The sequence below is a fragment of the Perognathus longimembris genome, chromosome 3 (assembly GCF_023159225.1).
Source record: "Perognathus longimembris pacificus isolate PPM17 chromosome 3, ASM2315922v1, whole genome shotgun sequence".
Taxonomy (NCBI): domain Eukaryota; kingdom Metazoa; phylum Chordata; class Mammalia; order Rodentia; family Heteromyidae; genus Perognathus; species Perognathus longimembris.
Window position 1 is genome coordinate 10,824,610 of NC_063163.1, and position 21,499 is coordinate 10,846,108.

The following is a 21,499-nucleotide window of genomic DNA, read 5'->3' on the forward strand; positions in this document are numbered from 1 at the left end:
TCATTAAGAGGCTACAGACAATTCTTTTTTAAAGGAAGAAACCATAACTTATAGTAACTTCAGGTGACTTCCTGTTCTTGAGACCTGGAGATACTGTCCTCAGAGAGCTGAAATAAAAAAGGAGTTCTAGTACCCTGGGAAGCAGCAGTGGCCATCATGATACATTTTAGTAAGGGGAAGTTTACTGCTCGGCACCCCCCAAAAAAGACTAGTGTAACTGTCGAGACTTCCCTAGGCTAATTGTGATGGCTTTTTGTCTTGGCCTCAGGTCAGCTTAAGTCTGAAGTTAGTGGGTAAAGTTTCTTCCTAACATAATGGAAGTCTGTTTTTCTGTCTTCACAATAGCTCTAAGTAAGGCTGTAGTTTTCAGCATGGAATTGTATCAAGGGATTATCATTTTACTACTTCGCATTTTACTACTTTACAGCTTTAATGCTCGGTGGCCACTTTGGGGTCCTAGGCCTAAATAAGAACTTATGCTGTGTTTGTAACTGAAGACAGACTTAGCTGAATGACTATGGCCCAAAGGATATAGTGTGTGAACATACTATGATGAAAGAGGTTTGCTATGAGTTCTCCATTTAAATGATTACATTAAACAAGAGCATTTGTTTTCCTAACTGTGCCATGCCAGCTAACTGTAGAGGTTAACATAAAATATTAAATAAGATTTAAACATGTGCCATCAGAAAAATATATATATACATCAGCTTATATTTACAAGAAGGCTGTATGTCCTCCCATAAATCCATGTACCAAACTATTCTGCCTGCAAACATGTTTATAGGCACTGATTTATAAGATTAGTTTATTAAACTTCCTTGTATGGAGGTAGGCACTCACAATAATAATATCTATCAGAAATGATAATTACTTTGACCCTTATCTCCTCTTGCAGTAGGTATATACCGTGGCCACTTTTATTACCTTATGAAGATAATATAATGGTTCTTTATTTGGCAGGTAGATAAAAGCCCACTGAGAAGACACCAAAAGGAACACCATCCATAAAACACTTTGGTGTAGTAAAACAGCCATTGTGAACAAATTGCTTGGCTGATTATAAAGAAAACTGCCTTCTAGTGAATTGTTCTCCTCATCCAACAAATTTTGATTGAAATTTTGCTTATGGAAAAACAATACATTTATATATTCAATGTGCCATACTGAAGAGAAGTGTTCTTCTTTACTAAATGCTTTATGTTCTAATACTGCTAAACGAATGTGAGTTGCTGCTCACTCTTTCCCTTTAACCTGGCAGATTTAGTGGGAAGGTACCAAGCGTTTCTTTCTGCCAGTCAGCCGTGATCTGGCAGTCATTAGCAGAGCTCTCGGGGCTGCTGTCTGAGGACCATGTTGAGAGTCAGCAGAAAGCAGCTGCAGATGGACAGAAGCTCAGAGAAAGCAACTCACAAATCTGTGAAGAATTTCCCATTAGTCTACATTTTTTAAGAAAGTTGTTCCTTTTAAAGAATTTCTGGCCAGGAGTGGTGGCTCCCTCCTGTAATTCCAGTTACTTAAAAAACAACAACAACAAAACAAACATGCATCAGGAAGATCATAGTTTAAGGCCAGCCCAAGCAAAATGTTATCAAGCCTCCTTCTCAACAAACAAACCAGATAGGAGAGCTCAGGCCTGTAATCCTATCTATGCAAGAGGCATCTGCCTAATATGTACAAGGTCCTGCGTCAACTTCCAGTGCTTAAAAAAACAAAAAAGAAAATTAAATCAAAAAGAAATTTCCTAAAGAGAAGAAGGTAAGGGAAATTGACAGACATGAGACCTTGATCATGAAGTAGCGGGCTGGATTTGAACGGTGCACAGTGTGCAATTATGAACCTTCTCATCCTTTAACCAGGAAGGAAGGTCAGACTGGGCAAAGCAAAGCAGGTTTTTCATAGCTTAGCTTAGGGATTGTGTCTCAGAGTGGTACTTTGGAAAAACCATGATCAAACTCCTGGTGTAGTTTTCGCTTTGTAACGTAAGTCATGGTGGACAAGGAATCAGACCTGTTGTTCCTATTAGCAAACTTCTCCATGTGGAGAAGTGCTCTGTCTTCTCCCAGGCCTGTATCTCCTTGGAGTCCACAGCATTCAGATCTTCTAGGAGGAACAGAACCATTGACAGAGAGGAATGATGGGTAACACATCTCTTGTGTTAAACCTCACATGAGCAAAGAAAGGAGAAGAAATTGCCTGGCTCATGGGAATCTTGGAATTCAATATGACCGAGGATTTCTTTAGCTTTGATATGAAATGTTCAAGTAGCGTGGTAACCGTCACTGCGGCCCACTGTTGTGTAGACAGTCGCTTAGACCTTGGCCTTAAATTCAGTAGTTTTAGGTGAGACCAAAAATCAAGACTCTTGGGACTTTTTAGTGTTCATTTTTAAACATCCTAAGGTCACTGATTTTGTTTTTTCTCCCAGTGCTTCTCGGGCGTATTGGTTACTTACTCAATGTTGTGCAAGTGAAATACCATTTTGCCAAATGTCTTTTTTTACTTTTATGTTGCTGAGAGATGTGTATTTTTGGTGGCACACCATTTCTCCTTTCTTACTCCTAAAATTGAGACACTGAAAGACTGTAGCCATAATCCGTAGGGCTAGGGAAAAGTCTTTCTCCTCAGGCCTCATTAGTGGCCAGGCCCCAGGCCAGGTGAGATGGGAGGGAGGCTGCTATGGTTCCCACGTCCAGGTTCGTGCATCTCCTGGTCCTCACTACTGAGAGCAGCCAGCTGGCTGCTCCTCTGCGGCTCAGGTCTGTGGCGGCCTGGCTTGCTAGAGTGAAGACAACCTGTGCACCGCCTACCTACATGCACGTACAAGGTGCTCTTGAGAAACCCAGGAGGCGTGCATTTCAAGAGCAGTTTAGTTCTGACCTCCTCCTGAGGGCCGATGACTAGGAAGAGCTATTTAAAATAATTTTATGACTTTAATAATACTGCTTGCTCCCCAGTGGGTTTCCGGTGCCCTTGCTTTTGTAGTCCATGAGGAGATTCGGTGAGACGGGGGCCCAAAGGTGGAGATGAGAGGAGCATTAGATGAAGCAATATCACAGCCATCTCTCATGAGAAGGGGTGTCCCAGGCCTTATAGGTGATTGATTCCCCTGTAGACCAAAAACAGAACCCCAATTCAGGAATACAGAGAGAGTCTGTTGTTGCTTATTTGTTTGTTTTGTCCATTAGAAACATACTTAGCAATTTTCCTTTGAACCACAAATATTAACTGATAATGTAATGTCCATGTTTTCTACTGCTTTGGCCATTTATTTCTCCTCATTAGGTTCAGTAATTTATTTCCTTCTCTTTTTTTTTTTTTTTTTTTTTGGCCAGTCCTGGGCCTTGGACTCAGGGCCTGAGCACTGTCCCTGGCTTCTTCCCGCTCAAGGCTAGCACTCTGCCACTTGAGCCACAGCGCCGCTTCTGGCCGTTTTCTGTATATGTGGTGCTGGGGAATCGAACCCAGGGCCTCGTGTATCCGAGGCAGGCACTCTTGCCACTAGGCCATATCCCCAGCCTTATTTCCTTCTCTTGATGTTCAATAAATATATCCTTGGATTTTTTATTTCAGTAGCTATTACTAAGAAAGCCTGTTTTGAACCCAGAACCGCTTTTTTCCTCAATTGCTTCTTATGATGACATGCTATAACTATTTCTTGTGCTAGGGTTTAGAAGTCTGGGAGTTATTTTGGAGCACAAGTTTGTTGAATGGGAAATTAATAACGATATTATCTTGTAAATAGACATGAGTAATTTTAGAATGAATGATTACTGTGACTTTTGGTTTGTATTTTAATGCCATTTTAAAGATTAGCATCAGGATAAAATGAAAAGAGGCACTAGTAATGACTGTCACACTTTGGGCATTCAGGAACCTGTTTTGTTCACTGGAACAATGAGGAAAAACCTGGATCCTTTTAATGAACACACGGATGAAGAACTGTGGAATGCCTTAAAGGAGGTAACGTATAGAATATTATTTTTGTCAGTCATGGGGCTTGAATTCCAGGCTTGGGCACTGTCTCTGAGGTCTTTTGTTCAAGGCTAATGCTCTACCACTTTGAGCCACAGCTTCACTTCCAGATTTCTGGTGGTTAGTTGGAGAGAAGAGTCTCATGGACTTTCCTGTCTGGGCTGGCTTTGAACTGTGATCCTCAAATCTCAGCCTCCTGAGTAGCTAGGATTACAGGCATGAGTCACCAGTGCCTGGCTAAAATGTGATTATTTTTAATCTGCTAGCATCCGTGTGTATCCTCATGTTTGTAGCATTTCAGGTAACTGAAGAGCACTTACTGTTCTTTCTGGGGACCCGGAAAACATAGCTGCACTTAAAATATATTAATGATGATGGAAATGAAAAGTAAATTGTCTCGTTTTAGCTTACATTATCTTACTTGTTCCTGAAAGAGCTCTCAGTTAGAAGCTGTACACATGGGTTCAAATTCTCCTAATCATGAAGTGCCCTACAACATTTATTTTACTGCTCTCTTTTTAAGGAAAATCTAAGAAATGGAGACAATAGTAGTTTTTTATTATTAACCAAAGGACCAATGAGATCAAGCTTATAAAAGGCTTTGATGTTTTATAAGAAAGCGTTCAAAAGGGTCAATTATGCAATTAGAATGTGATCATTATTTATCCGCAAACATGTCATTTTAATACTGCAGAATGAATTCAGGGAACAAAACACCCCAGCTTCTTATAATATGTTGATTCCTGGAGAATTTGCTATTATTTGTAGTGGATTTCATTGAACCACATTTTAAATTTCCTTTTCCTTGCAGGAAACTGATTTATTATTATTATTATTTTTATTTTTTTATTTTTTGGTGCTGAATGGGGCTTGATCTGAGAATCTTGTGCTCTCTCTTGCCTTTTTCCACTCAAGGCTGGGACTCCACCACTTGAGCCACTGCTCCACTTCTGGCTTTTTGCTGGTCATTTGAGATAAGAATCTCACAGACTCTCCCCTTGGTCTGTCTGCAAACCATTATCCTCAGATCTCATCCTCTTAAGTAGCTAGGATTACAGGCATGGGCCACAGGTGCCCAGCTGGAAAATGATTCTGACTGTTATCACAGTTTCAACACCAGTTCTTTTGTAAATTCACCCTAGGTCTGCAAATTAATTCTAATCCACTTTTGACAGAAAGTATATCTTAGGCTTCCAATCCTTTATAGGACTTAACAACTCAGTCTTTTCCCTTTAGAAAGTAAGCATGTAATAAATAGGTAGTGAATGATCAATTGCTTCATTTGAGAAAAGTACACCTTGTTTCTTTAGGACCACAAATCTCAGTGGCCAGCTCTCACCATTGTTATTGCTGTCTGGAATCGGGGCACCTTTCAGGGTTCTCTCTGACTTGGAGGCCTGACAACTCTCTGCCAATCATTCTTGTGTCTGAAGGCATGGTGACACTGAGTCTTTCTTTATATGTGCGTCCTGCTTTCCAGAAAACTGGAGATATTTTCTTTTCCTAATTGGATCAATTACCTCTCCCATCTTCAGTTTGTGAGTTTTCTGTATTGAAATTCTAGGAGAGAAGAGGGAGGGAGGGTTGTTAGCCTTCAAAGATGGTAGAGAAAGATATGATAATCTCCCTGTTCTTGATCGCACAGGGCAAGTTGAATGGCAATCTGTGACACATCCTGAAAGAACAGGAATTACTAGTCCATTATTTTTCATTTGGCTTCAGTGCATAGATTTCTCTTCCTTGGTGCTCAGATAGTAAAATTACTTCAGAAACACATTGGTCCATGATCAGTGAAGAAACTTTTAATTGTTCCATCAAAAGCCATCTGAGGACTTGGCTGCAACATATTTCAACTGTGAGCACCAGAATTACAGTTGGATAGCCCCTAGAATCCTGAAAGGGAGGTGGTAGAAGTGGTCGATAACTTGGTCTACCTCTGTGTGAGCTCCATGTGAAGCTCCCTGTATGTAGAAATAGGCGAAGGGACTGTGAAGCCTGCCTCGAAATGCAATGTGTGGCTTCTGCACATCGCTTCTGGCCTTGGCTTTATCACTCTAGTCATACCTCTCAGAAGTGGGAAAGGATGACACCATTCTCTTTCTCTAGGAATTCCTCATGAGATTAGAGTTTCAGGGACTTTTCCTTCTCGGCCTGACTTCAAATCCTGAGTAGCTAGGATTACAGGCATGAGCGGCCACAGCCAGTTTCCTTATGATGAAAGTTAGATGCATAGATAGAGATCGATAGAATAGCTTTTCCAAAAACTAGGATGCAGCATTGTGTTATAAAATGATTCCAGCTCTTTCTTACTGACCACCTATTCTGAAACCTGTAGCTAAGAAATCTTGCTGCCAAACTGTCTAGATTCCTTATTTGGGAGTTGTTAAAACAATGAGTACAGTTTTCTTTTTTTCTTTGCTGTTCAGTTTTCTGACGTTTCCAGCCTCTTTTTTTTTGTTTGTTTGTTTGTTTTTGTTTTTGGCCAGTCCTGGGGCTTGGACTCAGGGCCTGAGCACTGTCCCTGGCTTCTTTTTGCTCAAGGCTAGCACTCTGCCACTTGAGCCACAGCGCCCCTTCTGGCCGTTTTCTGTATATGTGGTGCTGGGGAAGCGAACCCAGGGAGGGCCTCATGTATATGAGGCAGGCACTCTTGCCACTAGGCCATATCCCCAGCCCATTTCCAGCCTCTTTTGTCCTCAGGAGAGGGAGAAAAGGCTGAGACTCCTAGCCAGTGAGGCACTGCCAAGTTTCATGGCCACAAGTTTCTGGGTGATTCTGGTAGATCGGGGATTCTAGAATTCCAGGGTCATTGGATGGCGAATGTGCGCCTTCCCCTCCTTGGAGCGATAAGCATCATGGGCTATCCTCGTCCTCGGGGGATAGCTGGAGAGCAGGTGTCTTTGGCAACTTTGGTTAAAATGAACTGGGTACCTGTGGCTCAGTCGTGTGGTGTGCGCTACATGTGCAAGGCCCGGAGTCGCCTCAGCACTGACCAGTTTATAAGTGGTGACAGCCGGGAATGGAAGCTCACCCCCCCCCCCCCCCACGACTGCCTGTGATTCCTTAGGCGAGCACTGCTATTTTTTATCTCTAGCAGTTTCGAATAAGAATGATAGTTTCTGAAGTAGTATTTCTTGTTCACCCTTCTTCCTTGAAGAGGGCAGTACCTGAGATGGAGAAAGACGTAGGTTTGACATTCAGAAGGGAGACAGTGCCGTGCTTGTTATCCATTTGTCTTGGTTACTATTTGAAAGATGCTAAAAGTTGCTTCAAAGACTCAAAAATTGCCAGCTATGAAAAGAATAACCCTTACTAGAATCCAGGGTGTGTAAGAAGCAATGACTGTCTATAAATAAAACACAACCTAAAGGTATAGAAGGTAACTAAAGGTATATAGAAGCAATAGATAGAAAAAGTATCAAAAAAAATCTCAGTTGATAAAACTGAATATGAGTCAGCCTCTTCTGTCAGCATGTTCTGTTATAGAACAACTTTAGTTCTGGGACGTACAACTAAGAGTAGGGTATGTCATGTCAGAAAACACTGATACTATCTCTATTAGACACAAGTAGGTGTCATTATACAGGAGACCAAGCTATAGGAATCTGGGCGTCAGTAGTGCACACATTAAGAACTGCATCATTTAGCCGTTGTTCCCCTACCCTAGGACATAGACTTGGGAGGACAGGCTACCCCCTGGCCTCATTTTACCACTGGCTTTATTCAAATTAAAGCTCATCTCCACCTTCTAATCACCTTTCAGACTCTCTTCTCTTTGCAGCCCCCATCCGTCCTTCTTTCTGTAAAGTGAGGAAGTTCCAGAATAAATGAAAGCAGAACATGTCAATCTCTTGTGCGGGCCCTGGTACCTGTAGCGGCAGGGTATATGGTGTGTGACTTGGACAATATTTATGATGAGAGAGCAGGATATCTTGCAAGTTTCAGGGTATTTTGTTGTAGTTTACTATTTCCAAACTTCAAAGCAATCTGAAGTAATTCTGTAATGGGACATATAGTTTAAAATATTATATTATGACTATTGGGCCCATTTTCCTAAAATTATAATTTTTTAATGCTTTGCACATTTTAATGCACGGATATTATGATATCCTTGGGCCAAGTAATTTTTTCATAAGGAATATATTTCTTTTAGGGTGACATTTAATAAGATGGTGATGATTTATATAAAATATGCATGCGTGGATTCATTTTCTAATTCATAGAAACAGACATGTCATCATGTCATGAAAGGAGACGCACTCCTGGCTTGATTCTTGCATTCAGCAGGTATTTATTGATCATTGGTTGCTCAAGTGCTGAGGTGAGTTTCTGCGGTGATTGTAGGAGTTACTGAGACACACACAACACCTGTGCGCCCACGTACACGTATGCACACAGCCATCCGGAATTCACTGGGAAAAGATAGAGAATAAGCTAATGTGTATATACTGCAAAGTTAGGCACTGATAAATATACTCAAGAAAAGTAAAACAATGTGATGAGAGTTGGCTGACAGCACCATAACTACAGATAGGCAATATCTACAGATCTTACTTTGTACTATTCTAAATAATCACACATTCCAGCTTATTTTATACTTCAGTACTGCGTGGAGATAGACATCATGGTGATGACAGTATTATGTGTCATTTGCAAGTTAAGAAGCTATGGTAGAGAAAGGTCACAAACTTAGCAAGTTAGCAACATTAGGCAGTGCTAAAGTCCAGGGTATCTAACTTCAAAGGTGCAATTTTTTATTTGAAGAATTTCACATCACAGGAAGTGTTACAGACTACTATGATGATCAGACATATCCTTCACCAAGGTTGCCTAGCTGTTAATGTCAGCTACATCTGCCTTTTCTCTGGCCTGGTCTGTTTAAAAACAAAATTTATGTGCCGGCACCAAAACTTGAAGTCAAAGTGCAGAGGCCTTAGCTTTTATTCCCTCATAACTGGTGCTCTACCACTTGAAACACACCTTCAGTCCAGGTTTTTGCTGGCTAATTGTATATGGAGTCTCATGCACTTTTCAGCCAGAGGTCACTTCAAATTGTGACCCTGCATATCTCAGACTCCTGAGTAGGTAGGATTATAAGAGAAAGCCATCATCTCCTATCTTTTATCTAAATTTTGCTGAACCATCTGAAGGTATGTTGGCATAAGAGTGATGCAGATCACTCTTAAAATATGTAAACATAGCCCGCTAAGGACAGAGGTGTCCTCTTACATAAATAATACTTATCTCTGTCAAGAAATTTGACAGTAATAGAATGCCATTATCAAATTTTTCTTCAAGCTCCTGCTTATTGCCACTCTTACTGTCTTCTGCCTCGGTTGTCATTTTTTTTTTCATTCTAATTGCAATCATAACTCGAACTCGTGATAAAACAACAGAGGACTTCCACATGCATGTCATTGTCATAACTGTTCCCGGTTGATAATGAAGACAAGAGTCTCACAAGACAACTTTCCGGAAGAAAGGTTCAGTGATCTTCACCTTGAAATCCTTATTGTTCTTCAGGTAGATAAGGAGGGTAGAATTGCATTAAGTGATAGGAGATCACTGTAGGCAGTGAGATTCTTTTAAAAGCCTGCCTGTCATTCTTAAGAAAAGTCCATCCACATATGCTAAATTATTGAAGTCTCAGAAGGAAAAATGATAAAACCTTGCCACTGTCTGCTTTGATCTGTCCTATCACCAGGGTGCAGATCTACCAATCTGTCTTATGAAAACTGTATTGAAGCTGGATACCAGTGGCTCACACTGGTAATCCTAGCTACTCAGAAGGCTGAGATCTGAGGATTGTGGTTCAAAGCTAGCCCAGGACTGAAAAATTGATGAGACTCTCACACACACACAGAACAGTACTTATAAATCCTCTTTATTGTTATAGAAGTTAAGACTGGTACCACAATCCAAAGCTTAAACTTCAGTTTTTGCATGTTCCCCTATCTTTTGTATTACAGCCAAACACTAATACTATATTTCATCTTAACAAGAATTCACAGTTCTTGGATTGGACTTCCACTGTGAACCCAATCCGAGAGCACATGGTTGAAATACTGTAGCGTTTAGGGTAACCTGGACATGTTGTTTACATGCCCTTGGGTTTTTTTCTTGTCTAGCAAATGGAAATAGGAAGACACAGAAAGAATAAAACCTGGTAAAGGAGGAATAGAAAAGAAGTAAGCATTGTTAACAAAAAACAAGGCAGGAAATATAACACACTTTTCAACATTAACAGTGAACGTTACTTGATCTCAACTCCCAATAAGACATAAAAGGGCAAACCCCAAACATGCTTTGCTTGTAAGAAATATCTCACAGCGGGCTGGGAATATGGCCTAGCTATAAGAGTGCGTGTCTTGCATGCTTGAAGTCCTGGGTTTGATTCCTCAGCACCACGTAAGCAGAAAAAACCGGAAGTGGCGCTGTGGCTCAAGTGGTAGAGTACTAGCTTTGAGCAAAAAGGAAGCCAGGGACAGTACTCAGGCCCTGAGTCCAAGCCCCAGGACTGGCAAAAAAATAAAATAAATAAATAAATTTTTAAATATATCTCTCCGAGACAAATAATAGGCTTAGGTTGAAAGTCTAGGAGAAGATTTCCCAAACAAATGGACCTCCAAAGCAGGATGAACAGCTGTATTTTTAACTGACAAACTACACTTTAAAATTAGTAAGAAGAGATAAGGAAGGTTACCTCATATTAATTAAATACTCCACCAATATGAAATAAGTTGTTAATATGTATGTACCAAATGTTGATGCACCTAAATTCATCAAACACTTCTGGATTTACAGCACTAATGGACCCAGCACAATAACAGTGGGAAACTTCAGTACTCTATGCTTATCAACAGATGGATGACCTAGTAAAAATTAATAAGGAAACCTCAGAATTAATTGAAACTATAGACCAAATGGATTTGACAAACATCAAGTATTTCATCCAACAGCTGAACAATAGACATACTTCTTGGCAGCCAATGAAACTTTGTCTAAAATAGGTCATATTTTGGGGGCATCAAGTAAGTCTTAGCAAATACAAGAAATTGAAATAATTCCCTGGATTCTATTAGACCACAATGGAATTATCTGAGAACTCGATGACAATAGAAACTACAAAAAGTCTTAAAACACCTGGGAGGGTTTTTTTTCCCCCCAAAAAAACTCTTAAAATCTATTTAAAATAAAAGGAAACTTATCCAGTGATGTAAACCTATACTTAAAAGGCCGTAAAGATTCCTTCCCCCGCTAAACAAAACCCTTCCTAGTCTGAGAAACCGTTTAGGAAACAGAGCAGAACCTACCCCCCCCCAAAAAAAAAATCAGTATATAAAAACAGTAGCTTTTCTATACACTAACAATTAACAGGCTGAGGAACAAATTTAAAAAATCCATTCACAGTTCCCTCAAAACAAAACAAAATACTTAAGCATGAACTTAACCAAGGAGGTGTAGGTACCAAAGACCTATACAGTGAAAACTATTAAGACATTAAGGAAAGGAATTGAAGACAGCACCAGAGGATGGAAAGACCTCCATATTCTTGGATGGGCAGATTAATTAATTAATACCATGAAAATGTTTATACAACCAAAAGTGAACTACAGATTCTGTGCAGTTCCCATCAAAATCCTAATGCCATTATTGGCATAAACAGAAAACTCAATCCTAAAATTCATGTAAGAAAACAAAAACACACCCCTGAATATACCGAGGAACAACACTGGGAGGTATTACAATACTTGGCTTCAAATTATACTACAGAGCCACAATAACAAAACCAGTGTGGAACTGGCACAATAGCAATGGAAGGGAATAGAAGAGCCAGGAATAAAACCACATAGCTACAGCCATCTAGTCATTAATAAAAGAATAATAAGCATGACCTGGAGAAAGGACAGCTTTTTCAGCAAATGACCTTAGGAAAACTTGTTATCTAGATGCAGGGAACTGAAACTTAACCTCGATTTCTTACTCTGTACAAAAATCAACTCCAAATAGGTAGAAATTCTTAATGTAAGATCTGGAACTTCAAAATTAGTACAGGAAAACATGACAAAAACTGGAAAAAAAATTCTGAATAAAGCCATAGTTGCTCAGAAAATAAGATTAAGAATTAACCAGCAAGACTGTATCCAATTAAAGATTCTGCACAACAAAAGAAATAATCACTAGAGCTGAGAAACAAGCCATCAAATGGGGGAAACTATTTTCCAAGTACTCAAATGATCAAGGAAACAGTAAAAGAGCAAAGGCCCAGCTATTCAGGAGGCTGATATCTGAGGATCATACTTTGAAGACAGCCCAGGCAAGGAAGTCTATGAAACACTTATCTCTAATAAAGTACTCAGAAAAAGCTGGAAATGGCTCTGCGGCTCAACTGGTAGAGCACTAGCCTTGAACACAATGAAGCTCAGGGACAGTGCTCAGGCCCTGAGTTCAAGCCCCAGAACCAAAAGAAGGTGTGTTGGGGGGGGGGGAGCAATTAATAATTGGGCAAGCAGACAACTCTCAGAAGAAATACAAATGATACATTAAGAAATGTTCAACAGGGCTGGGGATATGGCCTAGTGGCAAGAATGCTTGCCTCATATACATGAAGCCCTGGGTTTGATTCCTCAGCACCACATATATAGAAAACGGCCAGAAGTGGTGCTGTGGCTCAAGTGGCAGAGTGCTAACCTTGAGCAAAAAGAAGCCAGGGTCATTGCTCAGGCCCTGAGTCCAAGCCCAGGACTGGAAAAAAAAAAAAAAATATATGTTCAACATCCCTGGCCATAAGGAACGCAAATAGAAACTACCTTGAGATTGCGTCTCTTTTCAGTCAGAATGCCCATCATTAAGAAAATCAGCAACAAAAAAAAATATCCAGAGAGATAGTCAGCACATCCGTATTTATTGCCACGCTGTTCTCTGTTGTCAGATGGTGAAATCGGCTGAGGTACCCAACAACCAATGAATGGACAAAGGAGAAAAGATAGACAGATCGATAGCATGCACATACATACCTACTATGGAATATAACTCAGCCATTAAAATAAAAAAAAATTTGTTTGTTTGTTTTTTGCCAGTCCTGGACCTTGGACTCAGGGCCTGAGCACTGTCCCTGGCTTCTTTTTGCTCAAGGCTAGCACTCTGCCACTTGAGCCACAGCACCACTTCTGGCCGTTTTCTATATATGTGGTCCTGGGGAATCAAACCCTGGGCTTCATGTATACAAGGCAAGCACTCTTGCCACTAGGCCATATTCCCAGCCCTAAAATTAAATTATATTTTTGGCAGGTAGATGGATAGAATTGGAAATAATCATGTTAAGTGAGTTAAGCTATGATTAACAAAAAAAAATCACATATTTTCCACTTGTGTGGAATCTAAAAGATATGTACCTATTACTTATAAGGCTCAGATCTGAGGCTCCATAGTTCAAAGCCAGCTTGATTGAGAAAATTCATGAGACTCTTATCTCCAATTAAGCACCAAAAAAAAAAAAAACCACCAAAAAAACCTCAAAAAACAAAAAAATGTTAAGTGGAGTTGTGGCTCACGTGGTAAAACACTAGCCTTGAGCAAAATAGCTGAGGGACAGTGCCCAGGCCCTGAGTCCCAGGACCAACAGAGAGAGAAAGAGAGAGAGAGAGAGAGGTTGATAGTATGTGTAATATGATTGCAGTGGTGGGACTGTTGGGAAGAGAGGACAAACAATATGGAAATACCTTTTGTCTCCCTATGAAGAAGATACTGTAAGGAGATTCACTGAAAGCTGTTAAATATTTGAGAGTAGACATGAGGAAAGAGCAAGAGATGGGGTTAACCAGACTAAAATATAAAAGTGTGTGTAAAATGTGATATGAAACCCCTTTGTGCAATTAATGTACACTAAAAATGACAGGAAAGTAAAACAGGCTACGTTGTGGTCCAAGCATCAGAGGAGGAAGAACAATGGAGAGGCTGAATGAAGGTGAATGTTGTTGAAGTGCCTTCTGTTTCCTGTATGCAAACAGAACAGGGAGACTTGTAACTACTTTGAGGAGAGGGCCAGGAGGAGGAGGTAAAGGAGAGGGAAACAGGGTGAGTTTGACTAGGGCACATTGTGTGCATGTGTGGAAATGCCATCATGAATCTCCCTTGTACAACAATATACTTTTTTTTAAGTTTTTTTTTTTCAAAAAGTGTTACATTATATCCTTGTTTTCCTGACTTTTCATTCCCTGCAAACATTTCTGAAGTTGAAGTGAATGCGCTTGACAGCTTTAGTGATGTGGGATTAATCCTGGGGAAGAACAGGCCGCTGAGAGCCTGACGTTTGAGGTGCCGTTTCCATTGTTTGAACTTGTTAAAACTTTTTCCAGTTGATTAAAATCTTCCCAAATGGCAAAGTACCTATAGGATTATAGCTTTAGAGAACCATACTTCCTGCAGCTACAATTTAAAATTTCCTTTTAGCATACTAACTCCTGTGCTAAAGATCCTCTGGGAAACTTGATTCAAGCGTAACAATCCCCTTTAGCTTTTCTATAGAGATATTTTGTATGTTGGGAGGAAGAGCTTCCTTTCCGAGAGACCTCCATGACTCCTTGGGAGGGTTCTTGGTGGGGTCACATGGCAGGAAGGGAGCTCAGGTGACAGCGTGGGCACTAAGATGGTGTCTTTCACCAGCATCATTGACATATAATTTACATGCCAGAAAAGGCTCCCTTTTTTGTGATGTTGGCAGAGTTATGCAACCATCACAAACCTCTCCAGTTGAGAGTACTTCTGTCAGCCCCAAAGACTCCGTGTGACCACGGACAGCTGTACACCTACCATTCCATTCTGCTCTTTGCATCTGTAGATACCTGCGGTGGCCTTTTAACTATAAACTGTTAAGAAAGGGCATTTTTTAATCTGACTATATTGTACCTAGAGGATTGTTTTCTATGACATTATCACCAACAGTGCTTGCTCGGTGCAGTACTGATGGCAACAGAAAAGTACATTGGTTCTGGCAAGTTTGTTCTTTTTGGTGGGGGGGGGAGAGGGTGTTTCTTTTAAACTATTATTCTCTTTAAGTAGTTGTACAAGGGAGGTGCCATTTAACAAAGCAGTTTATGCATGCAATGCATCTTGATCTGTGTCAACCCCTTCAACAATCTCATCCCCTTTGGTCCACCCTGTCCCGTACATGTCTCAGTTTCCTGGTATATACAATGAATTCTTGACTGCATTCTCTCCTGCCTTCATTGTCAACCCTTCTCCCTTTACCCCCGCCCCTCCCCGCAAGTACCCATCTCTTGGTGCTTATTTTGTTGGTCTTTTACTTAGTCTTTCTCAAAAATTATACTATTTAAGCATCTATGATAATTCAGTCAGTTCATTTGCATACCACCCAGGGTGTTTACTTATAGATTTGTAGGCACATTCTATCAACCACTAATGAGAGAAACAATTCAACCTTTGTTTCTCTAGACCCGACTTACTTCACTTAATATAATTCTTTCCATTTCCTTACAAATAGTACAATATCATTTCTAAAATTTCATTTTGTGTTTGTGTGTGTGTGTGTATACCTACATACATATATGTCACCTTTTCTTGGTGGGAATGTAAGCTGTTCAACCACTCTGGAAATCAGTGTGGAGGTTTCTCAAAAAACTAAACATAGCTGGGCAATGCTAGCTACTCAGAAGGCTGAGATCTGAAGATTGCAATTTAGAACCAGCCCAGGCAGGAAAGTCCATGAGATTCTTATCTCCAATTATCTACCAGAAAACCGGAAATGGAGCTGTGGTTCAAAGTGGTAGAGGACTAGCCTCAAACAAAAGAGCTCAGAGACAGCACCCAGGTCCTAAGTTTAAGCCCTACACCCACAACAAAAACATAAACATAGAACTACCCTACCCTGTGGCCCACCAGTTCCACTCCTGGGCATTTATCCAATAGAACACAAGCAAGCTACAGTAAACCAATAGCACAACCATGTTCATTGCTACACTGTTCACTATAGCCAAGATAGGGAATCAGCCCAGATGCCCCTCAATGGATAAATGGTAAGTTTATTTTAAATTAGAGTGTTAGTGTTCTGAGTTGATTCTGCTGTGGTTCTAAGGAACATTATCAGGAACTGACTCACTGTCCAGAGGATAGAAGTCACATAAGGTACGCTTTCCAGGAAAAAGGACCACAGTGCTCTGATGCCACTCTTTTGTCTACATCTATAGGTACAGCTTAAAGAAGCCATCGAAGATCTTCCTGGGAAAATGGATACTGAATTGGCAGAGTCAGGATCCAATTTTAGTGTTGGACAGAGACAGCTGGTGTGCCTTGCCAGAGCAATTCTCAAGAAAAATCGGATATTGATTATTGATGAAGCGACAGCAAATGTGGATCCAAGGTACAGACGGAAGATCAACACTACAGTGACTCTGAATTTTAAATGTGGCAAACATTAAGGATACTGACCGATGTTTCTAAGGGCTCTGTTGGCCCCAAAGAAAAATCTTGATCACATTAATTCTGGAAAATGAGGGAAGGAACAAAAGCATGTTGTGTGGTATCAGCAGTCTGATAGGTTGGGCATCTCTAAATCAAAACCCTAAAATTTTTGTATGCTAAATGACACTGCAAATGGGAAATTCCACATAGGATCTATGGCTAGGTCACAGTGAGAACAGAGGCCCAGTGTCTTTTCAGTTCCTTCAGTTGATATACTTACTTTGCTTCAGAATTATTTTAAATATTACAAAAATTGCCTTCAGGCTATGGAAACATTGTGAAGTGCAAAATCCTGTGGTCTCAAGCATTTCATATAAGGGGTACTTGGCCTGTGTTTTAGGCATCCTGAGCAACTTAGATTCCTAAATTCCACTTGGGATACTTTTCAGTTCATGTGAAAGGGAACTTATAAATTAAAAAACGGTGAAATTTCTAAGTTGACTTTTTAAGACTTTTAAGAACAAGATTGTGTCTTCAGGCGCTGATTTTTTTTTTGAAGCATTGTTAAAGTAACAATCGACCTTTTAAAGTCTTGAGTTCATTTTTCCCTTATTCGCTGATTAAAATTCCAGAACTGATGAGTTAATTCAGAAAAAAATCCGGGAGAAGTTTGCCCATTGTACGGTCCTGACAATCGCACACAGACTGAACACCATCATCGACAGTGACAAGATAATGGTAAGTACTGTTTCTGTGGTAATCCAGGGGCTTCCACAAAGGGCCACTGCGTGCGTATATGTGTGCGTGCATTGCGTGCATTGCGTGCGTTGTGTGTGTGTGTGTGTGTGTGTGTGTGTGTGTGTGTGTGTCCTGGAGCATGAACTCGGCCTAGGCATTGTCCCTGAACTTTTTGCTTAAGGCTAACCACTCTTACCACTTCGACCGCAGCTCCACTTTCAGCTTTCTGGTGTTTAGTTGGAGATAAGAGTCTCAGGGACTTTCCTGCGTGAGCTGGCTTTGAAACCTTGATCCTCAGGTCTCAATCACTTGAGTAGCTAGGATTATAGACCCAAGCCACTGGTGCCTGGCAGATGTCCACTTTTTAATATATCCTTCCTTATAAAAGCTGACAGAATGCCTCAATAAGTTAGTTTTTGTTAGTTTTTCCTCTTCTTCACAATAACTCAAGCACTTATCTGTACATTCTGTGTTATCAAATAATATATCTAGTACATTTCTCTACTTACCTTTTTTTATGTTAAGTTTATTTGCATTGACATTTTTCTTTTAAGATGACCCACCCAGACTTGTGCTATGGCTCAAGCCTATCATCCTAAATTGGGAGCCAGAGACTGGGAGGCTTGCTGTTTGAGATCAGTCCGGGCATCAAGGTTCAACAGACTCCACCTCATTCAGTGATTGGGGCAGGTGGTAGCCTTAGGAGAAATACAATAGTTGAAGATCAAACTAAAGCAACCAGTGGTGTTCTTGCTTGCCTGTTCCTTTTCCAGAAAATAAGTGATTTTCTGCTCTGTTATTCTAAAAGCATTTGAGAACATGAAGACAAGTCAATCGGCCCTGAAGTTTAATGCTCCAGAGGGCAGTGGCCAGGCTTAGGAAATGGTTGGAGAGGTGACAGATGCTAATGAAGGATATTATTACCAACAATGCTGTCATCTTAAAGTCGTGTAATTGCAAGTGCTTAAGGTGTAATAATTACATTTTGTTGCACTGGTGAATTCTTCTCCACAAAGAGGGCTGGATATGGTTTTGTTTACTGTAAGTAATTCAGACAAAAGTCTTATTGGGAAACAACTGTGACCTAATTAATAGCTTTGTTTCTGTGTTGGCTCTCCAAAGGGATTTAACCAGTTTGGGTTCATTAAGCGCCACTAATGTGCTAGGCTTAGAATTCTGTTTTATAAAGATGTTCTCCCAATTTTAAATTGATTAAACATGATGTCGTTGTTAGACGGCTAATTTAATCTCCCTCATTTGCTCAGTTGCCACAAAACAGTGGTGCCAGACAGACGAATTAGAGAGCCTCGTTCTCCTGACGCTCAGCACTGTCTCTACATGAAAGGCAGTTTTTAGGATTAGCTGGGTTCTTGTCATCTGCTTCCTTCTTAGCTGGTCCCACAGCTTTTCCCTCCAGCTTCTGTTCAACCCCAACCCTTACATCTCTGAGTTCTAGCAGTATGAGCAAACATGCTTGAGAGAACTTACAGCTACGACTTGGACTGCACGCAGCATTGGCGTCACCACTTGGTGAACAGTTTGGGAATTAATTGTGGAGAGCCACAAACAAAGCTTAGAAATTCAGGTTGGAACTCTTCTGCTTCTAGCCCAAATTATGGTTTCCTGATCTGTACCTTGCTTTCTGAATTCAAATCTCGTTTCCCAGACAAAACAAAGCTAGTAAACTACACTACCATACTCAGTTGGAAAAGCACAACTTGAAACGAATTCTGACTTCATGGACCTTTTAAGCCTACATGATCACAACCAGGACATTCCATAAGGGAGGAAAAATGCTCCTTCAAAAATATGCTAAGTCAGGCGTGAGTGTCTCACACTTGTAATCCTAGCTGCTCAGGAGGCTGAGATCTGAGGGTTGCTGTTCAAAGCCAGCCCAGGCAGGTAAGTTCGTGAGTGAGATTCTTATTGCCAATTAATCACCAGAATACTGGAAGTGGCTCTGTGGCTCAAGGTGTTAGAGCGCTAGCCTTGAGCTGAAGAGCTCAGGACAGTGTCCAGGCCCAGAGTTCAAGCCCCATGACCAACCAAACAAACAAACAAAGGCTGAGGTGGGTGCTTCTGCCCTCCCTTGTACTGCCTATTATATGAAACTTTTCTGGGCTTTTCTTTTCCTATAGTCAGCCTTTTTCTGTCCCCTGTCCTGTCACTCATCGCTCCCTAAGTACACCCTATTACCATGTCCACATTCAGCCAATTGAAATGGATTAAATTATCTCGCAACAGGCCCATCTAATTTTTCTATCTAGGACAGCTACCTGGACTACCTGCAGATATGTAGGCCTGATACACATCTCCACTTAGCTTATTTAACTGACTGACTCATCCCATGTAATGTATTTTTCCTTTGCCTTCTAGAGAACAATTTTGAGGTTGCCATTCCTGGAGAGATCTTGAGGGGTGCCTGTCCCCTCAGTGTGTTTGGCCTAATGTGTGGTTTTTCTCACAGTTTACTTGGGTACAGGAAGGGTGGGAGACCCAGGAAGCCAACTCAGGAGCCTTTTCTCAGTTTTTTGTTTGTTTTTGTTTTACCAGTCCCCTTAAACTTGAGCACTGTCCCTGAGCTTCTTTTTGCTCAAAGCTAGCACTCTACCACTTAAGCCACAGCGCCCCTTCTGGCTTTTTCTGTTTATGTAGTACTGAGGAATTGAACCCAGGGCTTCATGCGTGCTAGGCAAGCACTCTACCATTAAGCCCCATTCCCAGCATGGAGCCTTTTCTCATAGATGAAAAATGATTTGTGTTAGGATAAAAATGGGACATTCATTCTGTTCTTCTATACAGAAAACAGTATTCAGAGTTGCTTGTTCTGAAAGATCTCAGCAGTTTTATCACAGCAGTAAATCCTGAAGCTGGGAGGGTAAGAGTCTGTTTCTGGCATTTCTTTCCATGTAGAATAACTGTCCCTTCTATTCTTTATCTTAGCCAATATTTAACACCAATAAGTCTCCGGGCCTCTGCTTTCATCACTAATTTGGCTTTAGCCATGAACTTGAATGATATGGTCCTCCAAGTCCATATCTTGATTATCTAAGCCCAACTTCCCTTTGCTTTGTCTGACCTCATCTTTTAGACTCTTTCCCATGTGCTGTCCTCCTGTAGTCTTCCCAAACTATTCCATTGGACAGTCATCCATTCACGCCCTGGATTTCACCCCTTTGTCTTTACAGCCCATGTGTATTGGGTGCCTAGCACTTGTTGTGTACCATGTCAGGCCTTGGTGATGCAATGGTGTACACAACAGGTCTCTGCCTGTCTCTGAGGAGGTGACAGGTGTGCACCTCCAGGACTCAGGGTCCATGTTCTTTGTATCTGGAATGATGACTGTCTTCCCACTCCTATCTGTGTGTGTGTCCATGTCTTTATTACTCTGGCCCAGTTCACTACCCTTTCCTGTCCATAGCTTTTCTTCAGAATCTCTGGCCGGAAGTGACCTCTCTTGCTGTTACATTCCTGTTTGTCTTGCTATTTTTTCTTGTGTTATAGTCATTTGAGCACAAGTCCCCTAAAGGCAAGGACTTTTCTTCCTCCATTGGGTCTAGCCTTACTGACCTAACTGCAATAAAGGCATGCCTAATAAATTCAGGAATTAAAAGTTGAATTATCTTCCAGTATGTTTTGGCCATGAGTTACTTATTAATCTTCAAAGTATAATGAAGTTGGTTCTCTTTTTCCAGTATGTTACCAGGTACCCAGTAAATAATGTGGATCCTGAGTAAAATAAAATTTCAGTGGAAGGTAGAGATAGGACACATTTCTGTTTACAGGCATATTTTTTACTGAGCAGTTAAATCTGTGAGCATTACCTCTTATCTGCAATTAACCAGCAAGAAGCTAGGAATGAATCTGTGGCTCAAGTGGTACGAGTGTAGCCTTGAGTGTAAACACTCAGGGACTGTGCCTAGGCCCTGAGTTTAAACCCCAAGACCTGCACACACCAATATACCCAACCCCCTCCCCTAATGCTATAGTATGTGTTATGTGGGGGCGAGAGGGGTACCTATATGTGTGATGTTTGGGGTTGGACCTAGAACTGAGATGCACCATCAGCCCTATATGTTCGAATGCATATTCAGATACTATCAAAGAAGTCTTTTATTTATTTTTAAAGTATTGTCTTTAAAAGCTAACATAGTGGTAAAGCATGTGCTTAGCATGTGCCCGAGCAAAGGCCCGAGGTTCGATCCCCAGTATCCAAAACAAACCTAGTCCTAATAAGTTAATCAAGTTTTATATCAAATTAGAGCAGTTCTATCATATGGCCACACCCAGCTTTGAAACAGTCCTAACAAAATAAAGTGTGCAGTCATTTAAATTGTATATATGTTCAGGCACCAAATATTATGAC

At 40.8% G+C, this 21,499-nt stretch overlaps 1 protein-coding gene across 1 annotated transcript in view; it reads left to right on the plus strand.

Moving 5' to 3' along the window:
- The window catches only part of Abcc4 (ATP binding cassette subfamily C member 4), a 203,452-nt gene that overhangs the window by 172,098 nt on the left and 9,855 nt on the right, over positions 1-21,499 (plus strand). The window contains exons 27-29 of the mRNA XM_048341177.1: positions 3,874-3,963; positions 16,182-16,354; positions 17,028-17,133. Of these exons, the coding sequence (XP_048197134.1) occupies positions 3,874-3,963; positions 16,182-16,354; positions 17,028-17,133 (369 nt within the window). The remainder of the gene's footprint in view (positions 1-3,873; positions 3,964-16,181; positions 16,355-17,027; positions 17,134-21,499) is intronic.